At 39.9% G+C, this 14,918-nt stretch overlaps 1 protein-coding gene across 1 annotated transcript in view; it reads right to left on the bottom strand.

Moving 5' to 3' along the window:
• The window catches only part of col2a1b (collagen, type II, alpha 1b), a 49,378-nt gene extending 36,002 nt beyond the window's left edge, over positions 1 to 13,376 (bottom strand). The window contains exons 1-10 of the mRNA XM_069690919.1: positions 13,101 to 13,376; positions 9,410 to 9,619; positions 7,806 to 7,822; positions 7,220 to 7,252; positions 6,162 to 6,194; positions 5,828 to 5,881; positions 4,392 to 4,493; positions 3,532 to 3,609; positions 1,370 to 1,414; positions 300 to 353 (exon numbers count right to left, since the gene is read on the bottom strand). Of these exons, the coding sequence (XP_069547020.1) occupies positions 300 to 353; positions 1,370 to 1,414; positions 3,532 to 3,609; positions 4,392 to 4,493; positions 5,828 to 5,881; positions 6,162 to 6,194; positions 7,220 to 7,252; positions 7,806 to 7,822; positions 9,410 to 9,619; positions 13,101 to 13,194 (720 nt within the window). The 5' untranslated portion in view covers positions 13,195 to 13,376. The remainder of the gene's footprint in view (positions 1 to 299; positions 354 to 1,369; positions 1,415 to 3,531; positions 3,610 to 4,391; positions 4,494 to 5,827; positions 5,882 to 6,161; positions 6,195 to 7,219; positions 7,253 to 7,805; positions 7,823 to 9,409; positions 9,620 to 13,100) is intronic.
• Between the last annotated feature and the right edge of the window lie 1,542 nt (positions 13,377 to 14,918).

The following is a 14,918-nucleotide window of genomic DNA, read 5'->3' as shown; positions in this document are numbered from 1 at the left end:
TAACAAGCCAGCCTTAAACGTGTTGCTGAGTTCAAACATTATGTGGCTCTCCTTTTTACTTTTTAGTATCTTTTTCAGTAAGTTCAAAGCTAATAGTTTTTTTGTGGCAAAGACAATCTTTTAAAAAGTCAAATAGCCATAAGAGAATAATGATCTGAGGCATAAATAAAGAACAGTGGTTTATATGAGGCTAGTGGAGGTGAAACAACCATAAGGAGGGTACAGGAGAGACTATAAAGCAAGTGCTAAACCATGTAGTGTTGGAGAGGGCCTTTGGGATAGCACAATGGGATACTTACAGATTGTCCGGGCTCTCCAGCCTCTCCTGGGTTGCCTTGGAAACCTTGTGGACCCTGATGTGCAGAAGAAAGAGAGAGTTTGATGAGAGTGTAACCTTTTTTATACAGTGGCAAAAAGGAGACTCACTTAAAAGAATGACTGTTGATTGTATCACAGCTAAGACAATTAGTTGATCATTTTAGTTTGTTGATTCATAGAAAATTAATCCTCAAGTATTATGATAATCAAATAATGTATTTAAGTAACTTTTTTTTACAAATGATAATTTGTCTTCAGCTTCTAAAACATGCTTCGGATTCTGTTGTAAACTGAATGTATTTGGATTTTGTCCTGTTAGTTGGACAAAGCATGGAATCTGAGTATGTAAACTGGGGCTGTGGGATAATAGAATCAGCTTTTTTGTGCTATTTTCCTATCTTTTATCTCCCAAACAATTAATCAAAACATTAAAAAAAATGATGAATTAATGATGAAAATAACTGTTTCTGCTCTGAGTTATATAATGTATAATAAATGTGTCATTTTGCTGCATGGAGTTAATTGCAATCTAGAGTACATAGCCTAAGAAGATAGGAAATAAATGAATGTACATGCAATTATTACAAGCATCGCACTGTCTGTTTGTATAGATTAAAACCACACAACTTCCTTTTTTGTTAGATGTGCACAGTAGGCTGTGTGAAAGGTAAATTGTCAGGTGATCTACAGTATGTCTGGGTTGTGACACAGGGAAAAGCCCTGGAGCACTGCAGCTGGGAGACACAAGTATTCTTTGCATGCCACCTTCCTCCGGAAAACAGCAGACACGTGCAATTAAACGACGACTGAGTATAAATATTTATCTCTTAACAACCTGAGGTGTGCACTCCCTGATGGAGTTTGCAGTCAGTGGTCATTTCGAGGTCGATATTGTTATTTAATACATTGGAGAAAGTAGACAATGTGGCATATGTACACAGCATCAAACACATTACAATTATAAGATTTAGTCATCCTGTCTGTGAACGAACACAGGGTCTCGTCTACAGGTGGCCTCGATGGTTGCTTTGGGAGAGCAGGAGGTACTCACAGGTGATCCAGTGGGGCCAGGTGGTCCTCTGGGTCCCATAGGGCCCTGAGGTGCAGAAAAGAGACCAAACTCTTAACATCAGGATAATGACTAATAATCCCATCCTTCAACAATACACACTTTTCAAACTATGAAAACACATAAACCACACAAGAAACACAATTATATTTTACTTTGAGATTCTGTTTAAGTATTATTGAAGGGAAAACCAACACTTTTATCCACTTGTACTCAGTCAGAAGCTATAAAAACATATCACCTGCTTTGCCCCAAAGCTACATAATACTCAGCGCTCTACTTGTCAAAACCATAAATCGTTTGAAATTCCTCAGTGGCATTCAGGCCTTCTCTTCATCTTTATCCCTCTTTTCACTTCTTTTCAACCCCCTTTCTACTTCTTTCAGCTTTTTTTCCCCACCTGCTGTGTGTCTCTATAGTTCATGAAAGGTCATCAGCTGTAGTGCTGTACTTTTTTAAAAAGGGGTAGTTGAATGCTACATGACTTCCTGCACTTTGCCTTGCTGTGAAAAACTAAATAGTCCTGAACTATTGGTGTTAGAGAAATTCTTTATCCTGGAGAGATGTGAGATTTATTCTGCTAAATTCTCTGACTGAATCTTAATCTGCTCTGCAAGAGCTTCTGGCTGGAGTCTCAAGTCTCAAAGTAATTTCTGCTTCAACTTCATGCATCAGTGGTCAACAGGAGAAAATCTAATTCCTTAGGGCGTTTTCTTTCTGGCACCATACACACTTAAGGAAAATCAGCTGTAAAAAGAAGATTGGACTGCAGTTACTTGTTGTCAATAAAGTTTCCATGATTGCGAGTTCTTCTTTTTCTTCTTTAAAAAAAAAAAAAAAAAAAATCACACTGATTAAAATTACTTGTGACGGCTGTGCTCCAGGATGAAAACATATTCCTTTCATAGACTACTGTCTTGTTTTTATGAACCCTCGTTCAAAAATCTGGGATTGCAGCCAAAGAAAATGTCGCAGCACGCCACAGTGGTCCTCAGATTTGAATGAAAGTCACCTTTCAGATGGTGTGGGAACCCCTCACCGCAGTGGGTAGAAACATATCAATGGGGCTCTATATCTTCAGAAGACTGTGTGTTTGACGGACATGCATATGTGTGTGTGCATATACATTTCAGTAAGGCCGTTGTTTGAGTGTTCGGTATGTCGGTGTAGGATATGAGTTGGAGGTACTGAGTGAGTGTATGAGGGGTTACAAGCTTGACTTGTGATTTAACATCAGTCCAGTTTGTTCTTTCACTGCTCTCCCCTCCCAGCAGGCTGGAAAACGCCAAAGTAAACGTGGGCTGGCTTCAAAAGAGCCCAGTATTATGGTGAGCTGTCAGACAGACATGTGGTAGGACAGTCAGTAGGAGTGAAGCCACACAGACCGATGCTAACGGTGGGGATCTAATCGACTCCAGTCGCCTCCTCCCCCTCTCCTGGTGTCTCAAACCTCTGCTGGGCTGAGACACTGCCAACGCTCTCTAAACCAAAATAGCTCCCAGTGTGCTCCTCACTCCATCGCAGGCAGGCTGCCATGCCAGCTTTTGCACGAGCTTGAAATATAATGAAGATCGATGGCTGTTTCCTCAGTTTATAGAATTACCCCTCTGTACTCCATGTGAGATGCTTATTTTCCTTTAGGACCCAGAACTTTGCAGCGTCTTTCTTCCAGCACTGGGGAAAGCGCTCACTTTTATCTCTTGAATTTATCCCAAAACCAAAACAGAGAAAAGTACAGAGCTGCTACGTGTATTGCTGGGACTTGTCTTCAATCAGCAGTCTTCGTTGTTTCCTTCTTGATGAGTTTAAATCCTACTTCGGTTTCTATTCTCCTGATGAAAAACGATGATGTGTCCATCTTGTATTTTTCATATTTGATAACCATGTGATGCTTCTTGAGCTCATGTAAGAAAGTTGTTTATGTCCCTCTGGAATGGTTCAAGTTCAGGATCAGCTACAAAAAAAGCCACTGATAGAGAGCATCTGATGCAGATCTTTAACCCAGCGTCTCTGAGCACTTTGCCTTGTTTTCTGCCTTCGCCAAAACTGTAGCATCTTTGCAGATTAAATTCAGCCAACTGTTTAAAAAAAAAAAAAAAAAAAAAAAAGGAAAGAAAAAGGGGGTGGCACCATCACTTGCTCACCATTGGTCCTTGCATCACACCCATCTGTGCACCGCCAGACTTCTCGTCGAAACCACCAGCCATCTGAGCAGCAAAGTTCTAGAGAAGGCAAGAGACAGAACATGATTAGGAGTTTTATGATAAATGAAGATTATTTGTGACATCTCAGTGAAACTAAGGTTTTTGGGTCATGCTGACCTATTGAAGAAAATCTTAAATTGACTCCATTTGGTTAGGATACACACAAAAAAAGAATGACACGCCAGTTAAAAATAAAAAGGTAGAAATACTTCAAATTGCATCACCATTAAAACTGAGCTTTGGCTGTTGCAAACTTTTAAGTGTTTTTTGGAAGGCAAATGTGCTGTCATTGAATTACAGATTTTGGAGGATGCTGTGTCATTTTGGCAAGAGAGAGAGGTTCGGCTTTTAATAGATTGTCAGCAGCAGAGCCTATTATGTGAATCCTGATGCAAACAGAGGAGCGACAGAGGGCATGTGAACCGTTTTCACAAAGAATCTCCTTGCTGCCCCCCCAAAAGCTCCTTCTCCTCCCTCCCCAAGTCTATCGTACTACCTCCTGCCCTTCCATCTCACCTCCCTCCCCCTTGGTCCACCTCCTCCTTTCTTTTCTCCTACAAAGAATGAGAGGCATTCGATCCATCCTTTCTCTCTGTATCAACTCACTGTTGTCTTTCTGCCTCCCCCCATTGCCAACGATTTCTCACATCTTTTGTGCTTTTGGATTCTTTCTTTGCTCCATTTATACCCCTCTCTCAGTGCAGCCATTCTTGGCCTTGGATCAGTGCTCAACCCGTTAGCTTCTACGCCTGCAATGAATGTTAGCCCACTACCACCCCTACTTGTCATGGGACACTTACTCCACCAAGGCCAGGGGGTCCATTAGGTCCTGGAGGTCCAGGGGGACCAGGGTTTCCGGGGGTGCCAGGCTCACCATCTCTGCCGCGGGGACCAGCACCTCCCTGTAGAGTAGACAGATTAAAGTAAAATCTATTAAAAAAAAATATCAAGAATATCAAGGAGCACTTTTTTAATGGTTTCTAGTAAACAATGATTCCCTTTTTGTAAGATGAATAAATCTTAAGTCTTAAGAGTAAAGCCAAAATTGTGCTGCAATTATTTTCATTACTGATTAATCTGCTGATTATTAATATTTTAGTTCACAAAATGCCATTGTTCTACATAAATACTTACGACAGAGAAAAATATCAATTTACAAGTAATTGGCATTCCTGAGTAATATATCTTCTATTTCATTGTGGTTTTATTGTTATATTGGCTATAAACACAACAATTCACATATTACAGACTTACCAAGTATATGTAAATGCAGGAAAGTATAGAATAATATTTGTTACAAAATCAGTGTTCTTTAATTTCAGGCCTGTGTGGCAATAATTGAGGTCAGGAGTACTTTAGATAAATCATTACACACTCAGTGGCAAATGATGCATCATAGGACAACATACAGTTGACAGAAGCTTGAAGTTCACTTGAACTGTCTCCAAACTGCACTGACAGTCTACATGACAGAAATTAAGTACACGTGACCTGCTGGTATCAAACAGCAATCCATCAGGACAAAGATATTTGGTTTTAAATGGAGCAAAACCGGACATTTTAAGGTTAAAAACAGTAAAACGAAGCTTTAATACTTACGGTGTTGCCAAATATAAGATTCAAAACAAAATGCCCTTTTTAAGAGTTTGTATGCTGATGATTTATCAGGCCAAAATCTGTCTACCTTGCATACCTCTGTGCATGTAGTGACAAATTACCCTGCAAGGGGATCCCAAGCAAAGAATGTGTTGAACACCCAAAAGGCTGCTTGCACCTGTGCTAGCCAAAACTCTATTTAACTTGTGTTTAAATCTGCATAAACAAGGCGACTACATTAAATAAACTCTTCGCTTGCAGCCATTATCACATCTAAGTGCTGTTACATTAATGAGATGATCAAAGCCTGGCAAATGTGGCGATGCCGAGTTCCCACACTGACTGACTGAAAGACCTTTGAGAGAGGCTAAGGTTTACATTATGAGCCTTCGACAGTCTCACATCTGTTAAACAACCCAGACCACACGGCCTAATGGAAATGACACATGACTAGGTAGACTGAGTAGCTCAATGAAAGGCTACCATTCTGCAAACCTGCAAACTATAACAGATCCCCTAACCCACCCTCTGAGACCTAAAGCTATCAGACTCAATAGGTAGGTGTACTTCTTAAAGGAGCAGTGTGGGTCTAGTTTCTTAAAGGTCAGGGTGAGAATTTTTTTCAAAAATCCAAACTAACCTTTTCTCCCTTGTCTCCTCTCGCTCCGCGGTGTCCTTGCTCTCCAGATGGGCCCTGGGTGAACAGGAGACAGTCAGTAACTTCAGGTGTTATATCAGTACATGTGAGCCAAAGAAACAGCTGTAGCTTTTTAACTCCGCTACCGTTATGTCAGATCACTTTCCGTTTCGTGTCACTGCACCTGGTAATCAAATTTAATATCTGTCACTCTAAATGCACTCTCTTTCTAACGTGAAATGAAGACATAGTTTACACTCTACATTCAGCAAGCTGTAAAAGCCCTGTGGGAGGTGTAATTAAGGACAAATGTGTAAAAGTGGAGATTGCTGCATACCATTGGGCCAGCTGGTCCTCTTGGTCCAACAACCTGGGCAAGGAAAGGAAATAATACAAAGAAAAGATAAGATGTCAGTTAAACTCTTTAATCTCCAGGCCCACCACCAAACCGGACATTTACCAGATGTATTTGCACACGAGAGGTTTAGGGAATCATTATCTCTCCCATCAGAGCAGACTTGTTAATGGATAACCTCTTCAGGCAAAGCATTATAAGAAACATACAATAAACAATGCCTTCTTATTTCCTGCCATGAACTTGTATCCCCTTAGAGGGGCAAAGCATTTCCAGGTGCAGTGCTGCAGCAGCAACAGCAGGGTGTTTGCTCTCTCTGTAGCTCTCTGATGGCCTGTGAGGATCTTTATGGAGGATTGTATGGAGGCCTTATTGGCCTTTGCTGTCTTCCTGATGTGTGGGGTAACAGACCTTCCTCCTCTCTCACTTCTCCTTTCTTAAGCTGCTGGTTTTGAAGCTTTCAATTCTTCAGTTGGTTCATGATACTAATTTATAATTGTTAAATCTGTTCTTACACATCCACAGCCAGGATAATATGGTATGGTAACAACAGTGGTACAATGTAACTGATTACATTTACTTTTCATGCACCTACACTTTAATTCAACAACTTTAGTTAATAGTTTCACCTCCATATTGGGACTTTACAAACAGACCATGTGTTTAAATACATCACAGACATATTTATTATACTGTACAACGGTATATAAAATACTACTACTTACACATCAGTAATAATAATCTAATAATCATCTTGTGTAGCACTCACAGGGGCTCTTTGTCTTTTAATTAAGTAACATTTTCAATGCAGGATGTTTACTTGTATACAGTATATTGTTATATTGCAGTATTGCTACTTTTTACTTAGGTAAAGGACTTGAATACTTCTTGCTCTACTTGCTACCAATAAGCGATGTAGGTGTTTCATTTGAGGTTAAAAGATCACTAGATTTTAAACTCTTAATCGAGTTAACAAATATGTTTTTCCATATGAAAATAATTATTAGTTGTATTTTTAGTACTGTGTGGTGCCAACTTACATCTGTAATGTCTCCGGGTTCGCCCTTCTGACCCTGATAAAGAAAAGGTAAAGCATAAAAACAGCAATAAAGATGAGTACGATGATTTTCAAAAAAATCTTTAATTCCTTTTTTGTCCTTAACCATATTTTGGAAAGGTGCCCCTAAGAGACTATTTGGTGAACACTTTTGATGGGAAATTTGCAGTTTTATCAGGAAACTAGTTATAGCAAAATGATAAAAGTAAGTGTTCCTTGCAGTATCATGGGAAACACAAGCGTTGCACCCAGTGTGAACAGGAAACAACCACTATCCATCTTTCAAAACTTTCACATCAAAGTCTCATCTAAATCCATAAACTACAGGGCGCCCCTGCAGCCCTGATACGAGTCTGGGACAGATGCAGTTATAATTGCCAGGGAGCTTGATTTCACAGACACACACCCAGCATTGATGATCATAGACAGACAAATACAAACACGCGCGCACACACACACACACACACACACACACACACACACACACACACACACACACACACACACACACACACACACACACACACACACACACACAGAGCGTTTAAATATCCTTCACAGCGTCTCACCTTAGCTCCAGGTGCTCCTGTTATGAGTTCGAGGAGGGAGAAAACAGATCACAGTTAGTGAGCACATTAAACAGAAACAATCCACGTGGGTTATACAATTTTTCCCAGAAGTCAGGAAAGTCTATTTGTGCTTGGAGCCAATTGCACTCTCCTAAATTAAACTATCCTGAAGACCACCACCAAATCATATTTTTTGATACACAAAGAGCCCATTAGGATTGAAAAAGTGTCAGTTGACTCGCCATCTCACAGTAAGAGCTCAAAGCAAAAGCAAAGCAGCTGCAAGTAAAAGAGAATGAGGGCATATGGAATTGGAGTAGCCTATGCAAAGTACATCTTTAAACTGTAACATTAACTCTTATGTGCTATAGGGCAGGGCTATATATATTTAAAAGTGTTTCAAGTTCATTGCTATCCTTTTGCAACCCAGAGAAGTTTGTTAAACTAAGGGTGATGACTAAAGTAATATTAAAATAGCAATATGGATACATAAGACTAGGCATTTTTAAGTAGGGCTCTGCAGTGTTTGAAATATTTGATACAACTGCAGATAAAACTTTGGTATAAACCGTACCAAAATAACAGATTTCTTGCAAAAAAACCTAAACTTTACTTCACAAAATTAGCCAGTCTTCTTAAATGTTAAATGTTGACTAAATACAAGTAGCTGTTTAAAGCATTTGCCTCCAAAAAATAGTCAAAAATTGCCAACAGTCTGATTTAAATCAGGAACTTTCTGACCAAAAGTAAGTGAACAAGATTATGAATCGGACAGGTGTGTAATGCCATGTCAATACTTCGAAGTGTTGGATGTTCAGTTGTCTGGATACTAACTACTGAGGTTTGATAGCCAGCCCTGATTTTATGTGATGAATAACTTAAAAATATTCTGTATATGTACATACTTCTAATTAAGCTTTCCATTTTGCCTTGAAATGGAGGATACATACATTTTAAGGCATTTGAGTCCACAAGCATGCATTAAAAAACAGTGACACTTCTGATTTCACTCACGCTCCTCAACTGACTGTTTATATTTCCAAAGCTGACCAATAGTATTTTGATTTTGGGGTCTTTGTTAATCAGGAAGCTATGGCACTTAAATATGGTGAATAGCTCCTTGAAATAGTTTGAACTCTCAGTCGAGTGTCACGGTATTTTCTTGCCCTCAGATCTGCAGAAATCCACAGAGAGGATATAGAGTAGAAATGTGAGGCTGTGTCTGCTTGACTGAGGTATTTCCTTAATGACTCCCACATGTTTTCATGATACTCAGGGAAGGAGAGAGTATTCAAACAAGATGGGGCCAAGGTGAGCCAGCTATGGAAAAATTACGGTGAGGTAGCGTTTCACTGAAATCTTGTCAGATGTCACTGTTATGTTTTTTTATTATCATGTGTTTGCTTTGGGGGACAGAAAACTGTATTCAAATCAAAGGCTGACGCACACTATAAGCCTGATTAATACTTTAAAGTGGTAGAAGTTATAACAGCAGCTGGCCAACCTTTGATTAATACCAAATGTGTAATTTTCTCCCCAAAATAAACAACATGGTCCTGTGCAGTAATTTATTTATGAGAGGTGTGAGATAAATAAATTACAACCAATGGACGTAGACTGGTCAGCAGCGCAGATGGGGCAACACTCTCCAAATGGGATTTCAGGTTTGGGGCAGTCTTTTAGCTCCTCGCAGACAATTTCATCACACAGGATGGTTCCAGTGTCGCACACACAGATGCGACAAGGCTCTGGTTTCCATACGTCCTTGTCGCTATAACGCTGTCCATCTTGTATACAGCTAAAAGCATCCTCCTCTGTATGTGTAAAGGACACCCAGTAAAGGATACCCAGAGGTCCAGACAGGTAGGCAGGTGGAAGGAAAAAGAAGATTACACATCAGATGTCAATAGCAGTCATGGTAATGATAACTCATTAAAAAAAACAGTATTTACTGTGAGTCATAACATGTCTTTGAGATATGAACCAAACAATATTTTGTTCAGTTGGGAAACACGTATGCAGTGTGTAACCAGGTACTCTGCAGTGGCAATACAAAAATACGTTGGAAAGCAAAAGCCTAAATACAAAATTAATTCCAAGATAAACATGTTCTTGCTTAACAGACATTTCATTTTATACTTCACTGATCTGCTCGTAATAATTGACTCTTCAGCAGGTAGATACTTGACAGCAAAGTTAGCCTAAGGTAAGTCTGGTCACCTGCCTCCTTAATGACTTAACTACTGAGAACTGATTTTATCTGTGTAGATTTCTCCTCATCAACAACATTTCTACAATTGAAAACATATTTTCAGATATCCCAGAGCTTGCGGGGCTAGGGAGCATCTACAGTAGTGCTGCCACTAATGATTTTCATTTTCAATTATTCTGCTGATTTTGTTGCTCGAATGATAGTTTTGTTGTTTAATTTAACACTAAAAAAAAACAAAAAAATATTCAGTTTACTAATATATGAAGACAGAGCATCGAATTTTCAAGTTTGAAAGGTTGCATGAGCTAATAAAGGTCATTTTTGCTTGAAAAATGGCCAAAAGCCTTTATTGATGATCAAAGTTGCTGATTAATTTTCCAGTTGTTTGACTGATGCATTTATTGACTTATTGTTGCAGCTCTAATCTACGTAAACTTCAACTTCTCTGGTTAAAATACAGCTGTTCCACTTTTGTTGCTCATATAAATAACCAACAGTGGGTCAGATACTTGAGCTAACACATGCAATCTGTTACATAGCCACGGGGTGGCAGTGTAACATCACAAAGTTACAATGAACCTGAGTTGGACCTGCAGGAAACCTCTAATAACTTCACAGTAGATGGAGACCATGCGCTTGAATTCCTCGGCGAGTTAAATATAGGGCTCTACATTGTGGGAGACACCCTAATTTACTGCAAAGGAGACAGACTTTGCATTCAGTAAATGAAAATGTTTTTTTTTTCTCGGACCACAGCCTGGCAAAGAGAGCTTAGTGGAACGTGATGGAGGTGGGGCATGTTTGAATACAGCTACTGTACATGCTCTAAATCACACCACTCAAGAAAATTGAACAATGGACATAGGTAATTAGAAATATTTTAGGTAATTTTCCGGTCTGGCAGCTGACTTAAGAAGGCCAAACACCTGCTGAAAGAAATGCTCTGACTGGAGTCACTGGACCTGTGCCGAGGGGTGAAAGGGGTTGACACACTCAAAAGAAAGGCCCCAGGGTACAGACTGCTGAGAGGGTGCGAGGAGAAGGAGCAAGTACAGTAGCTATATTTACCTTTCAGCGCTAATTCTAAGTAACCTAACGGACCTTGGTACCAATCAATGAGGTCTTTCTGGAAAGGGACAGAGTGGGCAATTCACAAACTATTGCCTTGTATCAACACAGGCCAAATTTTAAATCCCATCTGGAAGCCGTAGCGGTGTCAGATGCCAGTTCAAACATGTCAGAGAAAAGAAAATGGTCAGCTTTCATGCACATACCTTGCGGTTTTGACATCTAGTTTTACAGGCCTGAATGTACTATATCAAAGGCCTGCACCTGTCCTTTCACTGCCTCACATATGAAAGATTTTCCTGATATGGGCTATTCTGGGACAAGGGCTCCTCTATCTACTGGAAAACTGATAGAAAGTTGGCTTTTCGTCACTCAGGATAATTTGTAAGGCTCCTTTCCCATGTGTTGGCAGCCATACTGTTTTCCAGGGAAGTAAAATGAACAATGAAAATTGTAAAGTGAACCCAGGTGTACCACGTGGACTAAAGAGTGCTGCTTTCAAGGTTTTTGGTAACTTTAAGTGAGTTTAATGGCAGCTACATGACCAGTCAGTTAGAGGCCTCAAAATTGAGAGCTGACCTTTCTCCCCTCTGACAGTTGCCGGGCCAGTGAGCCTGCTATGCTGAGGTCACAATCAGACCACTTCAGCCCACCCCCATCCCAAAAAAAAAAAAATTCTGCCTCCAGTTAGGAAAGAAGGGCTTGCATTATATCTAGGGACCTATGTCTGTGAAGGAGTAACCTGAGACTTGAAATTGCTTTGGCATGAATATTTCCCCCCCTTTTCTTCTGGGAAAATACATCTTTTCTTTGCTTTTAAAGCTTGGTGAGCTTGCCTTGTTGGATGGTGAGAAGGCTGCACTTCTTAGAATTACAATAATAAAGTCCCTGTCTTATATTTTTCCAATCACCTCTCTTTTGCACCTTGGATCTGTCTGTCTCTGGGCTGACTGTCACAGCTTATGGGTAATCTTTTAAGCAGATGGAAACCCTGAATTCATATGGAACATTTATTCTGGCCCCAAATCTGCTGGCGCACCTTCACTCTCCAATATCTCCTGTGGATACTAAAATCAATATTAATGATGAACAATCCCGCTCCAGGTTAACTTGAAAAAGCAAAAAGTATTAAGTGTGTAGAATAATATAAGGACAGTTTGATTGTTAATGGAGTCAATATCAAAATAAAAACTTTAAAATATTTTTTTATGGAAATTTCATTATTAGTCCACCTTTCCGCCTCAACAAGCCAGGATTCGCCTGGATGGCTCCTGACAGCAATGGAATGTGAACACTTTTCACCAAAAGCCCTTGAGCCTGACCACCTTTCACTTTTTGCCCACTCCCTCTCCCTCAATGTTAAGTGAATCTGCAGTTAAAAGGAGAGGCTGTCAAGGCCCATATAGCACCCACAGGCAGGTGTCAGGCAGTTGAATATTAAGGAAGTAGAGGAAGATAGGGTAATGCAATGAGCTGAGTTCACTGCAGACGATCAAAATCTCAAGCTTATGATTTACGGTATTAAAACTATAGGTAAGAGTGTTAACTGGAATGAATAAGTATTACTGATAACAAATTAATCCTAAATGAAAAGTAACTCCAAAGAAGCAAGAAAATAAACAGCTCCAGTTTAGAGCACGTTATTTTGCGTGAACGTCCTACACCTCTCCATCCATTGCAGCATTCTTACGCACGCCTACAACTCTTAATATGTTCAGTTTTATCACAACTTTCAGATATAGAAATATCAGCACTCTTGGTAGACACAAGGTCCACAGCTATCATCGGTCATATAACTTTTTATTTTTTTGCAACAGAGTATTCAAACAACGGAACTTTCTGTGCGTAATGTTGCGAGGGGATAACCAAATCACTCCAAGCACTCCGACAAGCACAATTCTATTCAAAGTTCAGATACTGTGATTAAAGATAAACACATTTCCGAACAATCTGACTGGGAGAAGTATGCACTTTATAACGATGCTCTTCAGCAGAGAAATAAAACTGTCACTTACGGTCGTCTGCCTCCTGACATCTTACAACGGCTAATAGACAAACTTGGGTTGCTACAAGTAGCAGTACAGTCCTGGAATCCATAAAGCTGAACATGTCTAAATATTAGACATGCAGGGCCCTTGAGGGAGAAAGAAGGGTGCGAAGGCAGCGGAGTCTTCTCTCAGTGTTTAGTGTTTGTGTCCCCAGTTACAAAAGCCGGACCATTCGACATTCACCCTTCCCAAAAACCAATGGGGGAATCCAGTAGCAGGACCCGGACCTGCAGCAGAAACTCAGCACCGACTGCTTCAGGCCAGACGCTGTAGTTTTATGTCCCCGTTGCCTTCAATGAATCTTCGTATATTCCCAAATATCAGTCCGGCCCCTTACCCCCTGTCAGGCTGAAATCTGAGCCCCGTTCCCCTCCCATTCTGTCTCCCAGGTTCCATTATTCCCGTCCCACACCACTCCTTTCCCCACGTGCTGAACTGAGCCCAAAAAAAAGCCCGAAACTTTTTTTTTTTCTCCCTAATTTTGGTGCCCTCCTCCTTTCTCCCCCGCCTTGTTCATCGAAAGCATAGCGATGTCAGAATCACTTCGTTACGCTAACTGATGGCGCTTCTTCTTTATTTCTAATATGTTCTATGGATTGCCATGAAAAACATCTACCTGGCACTGTAATGTTTTGCAAAGGTACTTCGCAATAGGTGATCACATGTGCTCTTACAGTATATGTATAAAACCAGACTCAGAGTTCCACAAAGGCATACTTTATGAAGTTGCTAATAGGAATTCAAGGAACAAAAATGACACACACAATGCAAAAGAAAGCCATTTTAAACCCATCCAATATCGTACACACACACACACACACACACACACACACACACACACACACACACACACACACACACACACACACACACACACACACACACACACACACACACACACACACACACACACACACACACACACACACACTTATATTAAAATATTTATGAGTGTAAGACCCAAACCAGAAAAGAAAGATGACCTTGAACCATGACAACCATTTATGTATCTAATACACCAAGAAACAATGACAATGAAAAATATGTTTTTAAACCCCAAATCCCCAATATTTATATATGCATATAGATGCTGCCTGTGTGTCCTATTTTCATTATTTCACTTGTGGTGATGATCCAGTTCTGTTTTAGCTCTGATGTCAAATCAGATCAGTGTTTCAGAATGAACATTTGATCAAACTGTCTGCAGTTTGCTCATGTGCAGTTTTCCAGTCAGAACTGTGATGCTCACCCTGCTCTTAGGAACTGTTACTCTGTGATTTCAGTGTCTCCGGTTGAAAATTAGAGGAAAATAAAAGATTTATAAACGGGGGGAAATGGTAGAAGAAGAAGCATATTTAATATTGATTGATTATGGGAAAAGGTTTCAGCATAATGCTATTGATCTCTCCTTGACATCTGCCTGCATGTAGGTCACAGAGAACTTTTATTTACCCATTAACTAGGTTAAGCAGGCAGCAAGAGATGAATTTGCTTTTCATTATTGTCAAATGTGTTATTTCATCTTTTGTGATACACTCTTCCAAATAAAACACGGCGACCCCCAATGTTTCATTGACATGGTGCAAAATTAAAGGAAGAACAGGACTTAATTTTGTTAAATTGTCAGTTTCACACCCATTACAAATACTACTGGGTGGATATAAAAGGACTACCACTGTGAACCAGTATGATACAGTATCAGTGAAAAACAAATATGACGGAAATGACCAAACTCACCAATGTTGTGCTTTTATAACCCTAACCAAATTTGTCATTCACAACTCA

The sequence above is a fragment of the Brachyistius frenatus genome, unplaced genomic scaffold, assembly GCF_029030835.1.
Source record: "Brachyistius frenatus isolate BFR_SWC_R1_liver_20210118 unplaced genomic scaffold, ASM2903083v1 Contig_10, whole genome shotgun sequence".
Classification (NCBI taxonomy): Eukaryota; Metazoa; Chordata; class Actinopteri; family Embiotocidae; genus Brachyistius; species Brachyistius frenatus.
The sequence above is the reverse complement of the archived record's forward strand: the minus strand, read 5'-3'. Positions and strand labels throughout refer to the sequence as shown.